The 11,919-nt window shown below is 35.5% G+C and overlaps 2 protein-coding genes across 2 annotated transcripts; one reads left to right on the forward strand and one right to left on the reverse strand.

Moving 5' to 3' along the window:
• Nucleotides 1-1,100: 1,100 nt before the first annotated feature.
• LOC133337602 (serine/threonine-protein kinase tricornered-like) lies at nt 1,101-1,640 on the reverse strand. The gene has a single exon (XM_061545814.1). The coding sequence runs from the start codon at nt 1,638-1,640 to the stop codon at nt 1,101-1,103; it is 540 nt and encodes a 179-aa protein (XP_061401798.1).
• A 2,484-nt stretch (nt 1,641-4,124) lies between these two features.
• Nucleotides 4,125-5,651, forward strand: LOC133337603 (transcription factor Ouib-like). The gene is made up of 3 exons (XM_061545815.1): nt 4,125-4,390; nt 4,446-4,592; nt 4,661-5,651. Exons 1-3 carry the CDS (start codon nt 4,125-4,127, stop codon nt 5,649-5,651), a joined length of 1,404 nt encoding a protein of 467 aa, XP_061401799.1.
• The last annotated feature ends 6,268 nt before the right edge of the window (nt 5,652-11,919 follow it).

The following is an 11,919-nucleotide window of genomic DNA, read 5'->3' on the forward strand; positions in this document are numbered from 1 at the left end:
TATACCTAAAGGCCGAATAAAATTGATAATTTTTGGTAGGTTGATTCACGCAACACAATCAGAAGCCAAAATATCAAATTTTAGGTATTCCGATTGGAAAATTTGTCAAAAATCCGAAGATTTGGAATAACGTCATATGGGTGCAATACCCAAATGTGGGTCGAAATAGATAATTTTCGGTAAGGAAATTTCCAACCACTTGAGAATCCAAAATATCAAATTAGTGCCAATTTGATAGAAAAATGTTTCTAGAATTCTGAAAATACCGACAATTTTGAGTTTATGTTATATTGAGACTATATGTAAATGTACCCCGCCGATAGGGATAATTTTTGGTAGGGTGATTTGTCCATAGAAGAAAGTCATATTTATGGTCGAATGCGAGAAACCTATATTTGATTTCAAGAGTAAGGTCTCTCAACTTTGAGGGGTCTTCATAGTCTTTGGTCGGAGCCTACTGGAATCTAGTTGCTTTGCGGCAATTGGGCAAAGAACTTAGATACCAAGTTAAAATGGACAAACTGACGGACACATTTATGGCTACTTGAGATATGATCTGAATGGTTTACAAAAATATGGGTCTGGTTCAACATTTCGTGGTATTACAAACTCTTGGGGCCAAACACAGACTAATAATAACCCCACAATGAGATTTTGTAGACTATAATAAATATTCCACCTCCCCTTCATAATCTTCTCATGGCGGAGTGGGGTATATAAAAATGTTTACATATAATTTTTTTGTGGATCCAATACATCCATACCTAAACAACCAATACCAGGGAGGCGGCATGGCATATTGCAGTTGCATGTAGAACACAAGAACAATTGTACATTTGTTGTGAGTCATTGCCTGATAGGGTATTCTGGGTATTCTGTTTCTTAATAATACGAATAACAACAACAACAAAAGACGAAGAAATGTAAATTAAACAAAAAAACGAAGAAAATTTTTGTGTTAATTGCTAAGTGACCTTGTTTAAACAAAACCGAAACAGAAACGCCCCTTCATCACACATTGTTGCTCATGATGATGATGGAAAGATGCCTATGAGACGATATTTTGTGTGTCTGCCCCCACTAACAAAAATCTCGAAAACTTAAAACCACAGATGATGATGATGCTCTGCGAGCGTGTGTGTGTTAATGTTTGTATCACGAGCACAACAACTTACCTGAAAACTATAGTACATTTTAACGACCCATTGATGATCGGCCTCAACCAATACATCACGTTCAGCACGCACATGGGCCACCTGCTCCTTTTCCAACATATCAGCCTTACGCAAAACTTTCATGGCATACACATGACCAGTGTCCTTTTTCTGGACGAGACGGACCTCGCCGAAAGCTCCCCGACCGATTACTTTCAACGCCTCGAAATCTTCAACACCCAAACGTAAACGTTTGAGGCGAAGAAATTCCGTTTCTTTTTGGGCATGTTGGAGGCGTTTTTCTTGGCGCTGGGAATCTGTGAGACTTTCATCTTTTAGTTGGGCCTCCAACTTGGCCAGACGTTGTTTACGTTCCCCGTATTGTGTCACCAAATTACTGTAGTAATTTTCCAATGTTACCTTGGCCTTGGTGGCCTTGTCAAGTGTGTGGTCGCTAAAGCGTATGGAAGACCCATCGCTACTCATGGTTTGCTGGTTGCTGCTTCTTTTTCTGATTTGTGGGCAAATATTTTCACAAATTAATGGATGTTGTTGTTGTGTGTGTGTTTTTCCACTTTTTCTCCTACTCTTACGCTTCGAAGAAGAACCTTTGTAGCCAGGTTCTTTATTTTTATTGTTGTTGTTGCAATTTTCTTTACTTAATTATTTCCTTGTTTTCCCTGCGTTTATCACTCAATCACACACTTCAGTATTTTCCTTGTTTTTTTTTTCTTTAATATGTAAATAATTCCGAAATCGTAGGGGGCTGGCTACTTTTTTCAGCTTCTACTTTTGTTTTTGTGGGCGACAGCAGGCAGGCAGCAACTCGTCCGTCAGAGTCAATACCACCAACCAGCCAACCAATAATACTCTCACACAAAAACACAACTGTTTGTTGTTGTTGTTGCTGCTGTTGTTGTTGGTAGTAGACTGCTGCAGAGACTCTTTATTCTTCTATATGTGTAAGAGAAGATGGAAAGAAAAAATAAAACGAAATTCTTTTTTTCTTATTGCCGTTCCGTCAATTTTGTTGCTCGTCTCTTTGTGTCCGCGTTTTAGACATTGAATTTTATTAATAATATTTCCATTTCGTTTTCTGTTTATCACAAATAATCAAATAAATGATTTAATTTTGATGAGTTTTTCTTTATGTTGTAAATTATTTTTCTTCTTACTTCACACTAGGGATCTATAAATCGAATTTGTGCGTAAAAAGCTATTAGAGTTATGTGGTGACGAAATGAACTAGTGCAAAGCAAAGAATTCATGAAATGAACAAAGGGAACCATTTTGAACTAACTCATTTATTGAATTTCATTGATTCACGGCTCTTTGTCGAAATTAAAACACAGAAAATAACTTGTTTGAGATAAATGTTTATATTATTTCTGAGAAAAGGATGAAAAAGCAAAAATTATAAATTGTTATTACGTTTAAAGGTGTTTAATAAAAATATGATGTTGATTTAAGAAAAAGTAAAGGTGTGGTTTTGTTTATAGGTTATGTCATATGAAAAATACATATCCAGGTTTGAACGCAAAAACTAAAACGACATATACATTACAACTTTTTACCGGGTTTACCTACTTTATGGGGATTTATTTGACATATATACAAGGGAATTGACAATTCAAACCCACTGGGTTATCGAAATTCGGTATAATGTAAACTTACTATAAAGCTATTTTCATATAAATGATTTATATATGCTTCTAGAAGAGTTTAAGGTTTTCTATGTAGGAACTCCAGGTTCACTTTAAATGAACCTAAAGCTCAGCTTCTTAAGAAGCTGAATGCCTTCTTTAGAAAGGCTGTGGATTTAAAAGCTAAAAGTCTTCTTTTTCGCAAAGAACTGGATCTCTTCTTCAAAATTGCTGAAGATTTTTTTTCACAGTAGGGACGGATTGCTAAATAATCGATTAGTTGGATGTCTGGCTTGATCCTCTTCATTCGTATTACACATGTTGTAAATTCTATGTTGATTTGTCCAGCCTGCCTGAGATTGCAATATTTATGATAAAGCTTTGCATTGCTTGACAACCTAGGATGTTTGATATTGCAAATGGGCTACATCGGTCCATGTGTTCATATAGGCATGAACGGAAAATATGGTAAATGGCGCGAAACCTTTCTATGGAGGCATGAATGGAACAATATGGCGCCCAACGTAGTGCCGTAAATCTGAATGAAAAACTTCAAAATATTGTAAATGGCGGGAAACTTTTTATGGAGGATATTTTGAAACATGTAACACCACATTAGGCTTCAATGCAAGAAGTAAGCTATATTTCCGAAGTATATTTTCAATATTCCTATGCACATGTCTTCTATTTTTAGCCAATCGTTCATAATCCGTTGTTTTTCCCAGTAATTCTGGAAAAAATTGATTTTTTTTATCACACATAAAACATAAAGTCTAAGTCACCCTTAATTTAATATAAAGTAGATAGAAGAAGAAGAGCAAGAACAGCTGTTAACATTAAACGACTACAGTAATTTCTGAATTAATATTGTCCCTTTTTAGGTTACTTCCCGAAGTAAATTTTCAAAATTCCGATTCGTGTGTCTTCTATTCTTTGTCAATTTTTAAAAATCTGCTGTCGTTTCCCATTAATTTCCAAAAAAATGCATTTCCTCTATCACACATAAAACACAAAGACTAAAGCACCCTTTATTTAATGTAAAGTGCCAAAGAGAAGAAGAAGAACAAAAACAGCTGTTATCACTAAACGACTACTGTCATTTGTTGAAATAATAACCAGTATTTGGACAACAACACCAACAAAACAATTTTGTAAACAAACAATTTACACTCGAAAAATAATAAATTAGGTTTAATTAAAGAAAAATGTATTAATTTAGCTTAAATTTATCCTGGTTTGGCCATTATCAGCTAGCGACCAAAACAAGAGAAAGAAATCCTCTCAGGAGAAGCAAAAGAATTTTGTGGAAATCTGCCAATGCCCCACCATGGACTATAATCTACACAAAATCTGTCGCATTTGCCTCAAGGAAGGTGTTCCATGCACCTCAATTTATAGCACCGAATTTAGTATGATGCCCTCCAGTATGATGATGATGTGTGCCAAGATACGGGTCTACAAAAAGGATGGCTTGCCGGAGGTGATATGCAACAATTGCATCTATCGTCTGGGGGTGGCCTACCACTTTAAACAAGAATGTGAAAATTCCGATATTCGATTGAGGCAATATTTGGGTTTGCCCGATCGATATGGGTAGGTTTTAAGAGAATTACGAAGATGTAGAATTATTCAAAAAATGTTATTTCAGGGTATGTGATGCAGAGACAAATACTGAAACGAATTGGCCTTCTTTGGAGGCGAATAACAAGGTGCAGGGTGGCTATACAACGGGCAATTCAACGGATTCTGAGGAGGATGAGGAAGAAGATGAACGGAAAAGTCCCAAGAAAAAGAGGTTTGGGTTTCGATTATTAGTTTAATTTTATTTTTTATTATTTTTGTTGGTTTTTTTTTTCATTCCAGTAAACGACGTTCCCGCTATCAACGTAAACCACCCGAGGAGCACAAGAAACGTGGACCAAAACCCCTACCCAAATTACCGCACACCTGCTATGAATGCAATAAAACCTTTCGATGTGCCGCCCAACTGCAGACCCACATTCGAACACACACCGGTGAGAAACCCTTCGGCTGTGCCTATTGTCCGCGACGTTTTGTCCAAAAATACAATTTACACATACACGAACGTACCCACACTGGCTACAAACCATTTCAATGTGAAATTTGTTCGAAACAATTTTCCGCACTGGGTAATTTTCAGGCCCACATGAAGATACACAGTGGTGTACGGGATCAACATTGCCCGGTGTGTCAGAAATCCTTCTACACAGCCGGAGATTTATCGAAACATATGCTCACCCATACGGGTATAAAAAATCATCATTGTGATGTTTGCGGCAAGGCATTTAGTCGTCATCGCGATATGCAGGCCCACAAAAGGAAACTGCATCAAATGGCGAACATGAATAAACGTAGCGATGATGAAGATGAGGAAATTGTTGTTAATTTACCAATGGTGGGTGGTGGCCATCATGGACATGGCCAGACGGAAGCGGCAACAATGGTTTCAACGCCATTGACGGCAGCAGCACCACCATTACCACAACCAGTGGCTCCACATCCATCACATATGGCAATGGCACCACCACATCACCCTCATCCTCACTATCATAATCACATGACAGCGGCGGCGCCAAATCCATTAGGACCTGTAGCACCACCTCCACCCCATCCCCATCATGAAAGTTTACACATGCATCATTTGGGTTTGCAGGCAAATCCTGGTGGCGGTATGACCATGGCTGCACACATAATGGGACCGCCACCAACACATGCTGGCGGTCCGCCACATACGTTGTCAGCAACGGGACCTCAAGCCTTAACCTCAATGATGCACCATACAGCAGCAGCAGCAGCAGCGGGACCACCACCACAACGATTACATCCGTATTAGAGAAAATTGTATTGCTAGGTAGAATTTTTTTAACTTTTTGTTGTAGTCATTTATAAAAAAGAATTGTATTATTTACAATAAATCGAGAGTGAAAATGTGGAGATGAAAAAAATATTTTTAAAAAATCGAGGATATGGTGGGTGGGCGGATATAGGTGGGTCATAAAAAAATATTTTTGAAATACCGATTTTTTTTAAAACATTTGGTCTGTTCCCGTACTGCAAGAATCTACTATTTTTTACTCCGATAACACTTTTTTCCTTTATGATATCGAAGAAAATAGTAAAATCGAGTAGATTCTTGCAGTACGGGAACAGACCAATTTATTAAAACATATTAAAAAAAATCGAAGCTATGTGTGGGACATTGAAAATTATTTTTAAAAATGTCGAAGCTATAGGTGGATAATTTAAAATCATGTCACGAAAAAACATTAAAAAAAAAATCGAAAATCAGTTCATTGAAAACATATGGTCTTTTTACTCCGATAACACTTTTTTCCTTTATGATATCGAAGAAAATAGTAAAATCGAGTAGATTATTGCATTACGGGAACAGACCAATATTTTTTTTATAAATTCATTCCGATTTTCGGAACATAGAGGATTTTGTACAATATTTCTGCGTAAAATTGTACACCCAATTTTACGCAGAAATATTGTGTTCTAGATTCTCAAATTCGAAATTTTTGGCATTAGGCTTGACAAAAAACAGCTGTTTTCGATTGCTACCTGGGTGACCTTATTTATAGATCTTGCAGCTAACTTTCGCTAGCTGAATGTCCTTAGATCTTTGCACTTACCTTCTTATTTAAAAATAATGCATAATTTTTTTATAGGTTATGAAAATATTTTTTGTTATTTTATTTCGTTTTGTTTTTAATTTTCTTATCTCATTTATTTATTTGTGTTATTTTTGTTTTGTATTTTTGGTTGCAATTTTTTGTTGTGTGTCGAAACTTTTTTTGTATATAATATTTATTATTATTTTGTTATTTTTTTTCTTAATTAAACCTTGGTCACAGACATGTACAATATTATTTATTTGTTTTGTATATATGAATATTTTTTTTATTCGTTACACTTTGAATATTTTTTTTTTAATTAATTTTGTTTTATTTCCTTTTTGCCAAGAATTCACAATTGAAAATTTAATTAAATTTCAGCATTTTTGTTTTTAAATTTAATATTTTAGTTTTGTTTGTATGTTTTTTTAAATATAAAATACAATGAAAATTGTGTTTTAAATATTTAATAATATTTTGTTCTCTTAAAATTTAATTAAAGTACGTAAGTGAAAAGTATGTTATTATGATGAGACAGATTTTCAAAAATATACATATAGATAAGTTATATATTAAATTTTTGTTCATAACTTATTTAAATGTTTTTTTTTTCATCATAGACATTAGTTTGCTAATTAATTAGTTTTTATTATTTATTTGTATGTCTGACAAAGTAGTTCACAATTTGGCTGTATTATTTATATATATAGTAGAACAAATTAATATACATATTAGTTACATAAATTATTTATTAATTTACACAAGGGTTATATTTTCCACGATAGAATTTAACTTATTGTTTACATTCTTTAAACTAGGCGTGTGTACAGGCCGCATGTAACACATGTAAAGCCGAGCTTACATAACTATCTCAGCGCGGCCTGGCCACATTGCAAAACCACTGAAATGAGGCTGTTATTATATGAAGTGTTGAATTAAATTTATAATATTTGGAGATTTAATGTATGTTTTACTTATCTAATATTAAAAATTAAATGTTTTTTAATTATATTTCATTAATGACATTAAAATATACAATTATTTTTTATTTTGTACAAAATGGAAAATGTGTCAGACAGACAGGTTTTTCTTTTTCTGATAATAAAACTAGAATTTCAGTTTAATTTAAAGAACACAAATTGTTTACATTATTTATTTATGTATTCCATTTAATAATACACAATTAAAAAATAATTTCCTTTTTTTAATTTTTGTTATATCTATTTTTTATTTATTTATTTTTTTATACTCACTGAATTTTCATTGTTTTGCTTTACAACTCACCGTTTTTTTCAATACTTTTTGCTTTTGCGAATTTCTATCTATATATCATTCTTTCTATTATTAGCACCTTTATTTATTATCACACTTTCTCTTAAAATATTATTTCATATTTTTTTGTTTCTTTTAGGTTAGGTTATGTCTTTATTTATTTATTTATTTTTTTTTTTTTTTTTTGGAAAACTAACCTAAAATTTATTTATTTCGTTTGATTTATTGTAAAAGGAAATGATAGATTTAAAAAAATAAATAAAAACATAAATTAATAGAAGATAAAATTTAACACAATTGAGACACATTTTTGTCTGTTTCGATACTCAAAACGTGGTGGTAAAACTTCTCAACAAGGCCTTTTAAAAAGGCCATCAAGGGAGATCAGCTGTTTCTCAAATTTCAACTGCTGTCAAAATCCATTATTGTGAATTGTCTTCCATTATGAAAATGTAAACAAAGTCCAAATTTTTGATATTGATCGCTGCAAAATCTATTAATAAGGTCACCCAGGTAGCAATCGAAATTGGAAAACAGCTGTTCTCAAGTCTAATATCATAAATTTCGACTTTGTTTACGCTTTCAAAATGGAATTCAATTCACAATAATGAATTTTGACAGCAAACTTGAGTGGCTAGGATATCCAGCTGGTCTCCCTGGATGAACTTATCTATAGGCCATGGACAAATTTGTGTCTGTTTCGATACTTAAAAAATGGTGGTAAACATGTTCAACAAGGCCTTTTAAAAAGGTCATCCAGGGAGATCAGCTGCTTCTCATTTGAAGAAAAACTTCTGGTATCAAATAGTAGCAGTGAAGTGGATACCCTTAGAACCAATAATAGATTACGGTATAGAGTGTATACCACCTAGCCAAGATGAAGTTAGAATATCAATCAATCGGCTGAAGAATAATAAAGCAGCAGGTGCCGATGGGCTACAAGCCGAACTGTGTAAACGACTGAAACCAATGGTAAATGATCTAATGTATATTATTGGACCATACCATTATTGTACCATACCAATGCGGCATCAGACCTGGCAAATCCACATTAACCAGATTTTCACTCTGCGCCAAATCCTGGAAAAAAACCCACGAAAAACACATCGGCACATTCCACCTATTCGTCGACTATAAAGCCGCATTCGATAGCCCTATCCCTTCAGATGTCTGCGTCTGCCATGTCTGCGTTTGGCATTCCTGCAAAATTAATTCGGCTATGCAGAATAACATTAACAGGAACAAGATCAGCAGTTAAAGTCGGAAAGCAACCTCTCGGAGCCCTTTAATAACGAACGAGGATTCAGACAAGGTGACAGTTTGTCGTGTGACCTTTTTAACATCATGCTGGAAAAGGTCATACGAGAGGCAAAAGTGATCAGAAATGACACTCTGTACACCAAACAACACATGTTACTCGCCTACGCCACCGATGATATCGATATAATGGGTCGAGCATTGTGAGCGTTAACAGCCACCTTTGAACAAATCGAGAAGGTGTCTGCCATAGTGGGTCTGGCAGTAAACGGCGAGAAGCTGATGGTATCAACGCGCAAGACGTCCTGTAGACTCGGACCAACTGTGGAACTTGAGAACTACAGCTTCGAAGATTTTAAATACCTTGGTATAAAACAAAACGAATGACATCAATTTTGAAATTCGGAGAAGGGTAGTGATGGCCAACCGATGCTACTATGGCCTGAGCAAACAACTGAAAAGCAAGGCCACCTCCCGCCAGACCAAACTCACATTCAACAAGACCCGCCGTGCTGTTATATGAATCTGAAGCATGGTTACTTACGCAACCAGATGAGGGAGGCAGCTCTTGGAGTGTTTTCATTTCATTTCATTTCATTTATTTCATACAATGTAATATAAAAAAGCCAGCATGGCCAATAACTTATATTAACTTATATATAAAAAAAAATAAAAACCCAAACAAAGAATAAACTAAATAAATTAAAAATACATAACAGCAAAAAACAAAATTCTACATAATGAAATTTAATGCAAACCGCTAACATAACAGATTCCAAACAAGAACCCCAATCCACTGCACTCTACTTAACTGTTGCTAAGAAAAGTGGAGGGGAAAGGAAGCTTAAGGAACCATACATATAAATATACTATATATTCCTCTCGAGCCCAAGAGCAATATCAGAACCACAGACATTAAATTCCATATGTATAAATCTATAACATAAATGCTAACGAACTTAAATAAAAATGGCTCCCCAGCCAAAAATTAAAAAAAAAAGACAAAGTACCATTATGCAACCTGTAATCAGCGATTTCTTCAAAGCCAGCTTCATCAAATACGAGACAAATGCCCAAACAATTCCCTCCTATACGCAAAAGTGGAAGAGGTAAACTTACGAAGGCTCAAAGGGAGCTGATTCCACGATCTTACGACTCTAACTACAAATGATCTTTCACAAATTGCAGACGAAAACCTCGGATACAACAACTGAGGGTTCCGAGAGGATCTACACATCACAAACCTACTACACAGTGGTAAATCAACATTTCTCATAATTCTATAATAACACAAAAGGATACGATATTCAACATAAGTATAAAAGGATAGGCCAAGAAATTTAACAACAAATTGGGAAACATGATGACTACGACCCAAACCATATACATAACGAACAATGGAGTTAACAACCTTTTGGAGCCGATGCAAATGACCAGAATTAGAGCCCGAAATAACCTCCAAACAATAGTTAACCTGAGACATCAACAACGACATAGCTACCTTCACCCTAACACCAAGAGGCAAATATGCTTGGACACTATAAAGCCTCCTAAGCTGGAATCGCACACGGGACAACAGAAGATCAATGTGGGTCGAAAAACTAAGTTTGGCATCAATAATTACACCCAGGCACTTCATTTCACCAACAATATTAATAGTAAAGGAACTAACGCAAATATTAGGCATAGAACCGTCATAACAACAATTGAACAAAACAGCTTCAGTCTTATCCCAGTTTATATCAAGACCATTGGAAGAGATCCACATAGAGAGAGATTGCAACGTTGTGTTAGCAAGATTCTCCAACCTGGCGAGATCAGCACTCCTAAAGAATACATGTATGTCATCCGCATACAAGAAGAGACTACAATCACTAGCAGTAACAGAATCCATGATGTCATTAATGAACATAATAAAAAGTAATGGGCCCAGTACAGAACCCTGCGGGACTCCACACCGGATTAGACCAACATCAGATTGGACACCCTTGTGCACAACAAACTGGGATCTACACTCCAGATACGACGAAATTAGTCTACAGGCCGAAACGGAAAATCCAAATTTGACTCTAAGCTTGCGAATAAGCAGCGCGTGGTCAATTGAATCAAAGGCCTTAGACAAATCAAGACCAACAAGAAGACCAACATCAGAACCATCAAAAACATCACGAATAACATCAGTAAGGGATAATAAGTGTACCGTAGTACTGCAGCCAGGCTGAAAACCATACTGAGAACTACTCAGGCATTTGTGATCACCAAGAAACTCCAAAATAGCATCTTTAATAATATGCTCAACTATCTTAGACATGGCCGGCAATACACTTATTGGACGCAAGTTAGACTGACTGTAAATTAACAAAATGCAAAAAGTGAACAGATATGTATGGAAAAACACTCCTAAAAAATTTAATAGGAATGCCATCAAAACCTACAGCTCCAGACTTAATTTCAATCATCCCAAAGATAAGCGCATGGCGAGATATGCTAGGGCATTGCCCCTGCGAGGAAAAGCCCAGCCGCATGGGATCACTGATCAAACAATAGTCAATCAGCGAGGTAGAACTATGAGCAAGATCAAAGTGCGTAGGCTTGGAATTGTGGACAATAGAAAGCCCAAGAGACCTACATATGCCCCGCATCAACGTAGATTTCGAAGAATTAAATAAGTTACAATTAAAATCACCACAGACAAACACATTTGCATATGAATCAAAAATACCCTCATGAATGCTACAAAAGGAATCTACATCTCCATGCGGCAGGTATACAACGGCAACAAGCAACGTATATGCACCGAAACACAGCTCGACGCACAAAGACTCGCATACACCATAATGATCCGATTTAAAAACCACCTTATATGACAATCTGTCACATACATACAACATAACACCGCCACCTACACGTCCAATGCGGTCACTACGAAGAGCCTTATAGCCAGGAACTCTCACA

This window comes from Musca vetustissima, unplaced genomic scaffold (genome assembly GCF_032173495.1).
Source record: "Musca vetustissima isolate MV318-11 ecotype Yass unplaced genomic scaffold, APGP_CSIRO_Mvet_v1 utg328587, whole genome shotgun sequence".
Taxonomy (NCBI): domain Eukaryota; kingdom Metazoa; phylum Arthropoda; class Insecta; order Diptera; family Muscidae; genus Musca; species Musca vetustissima.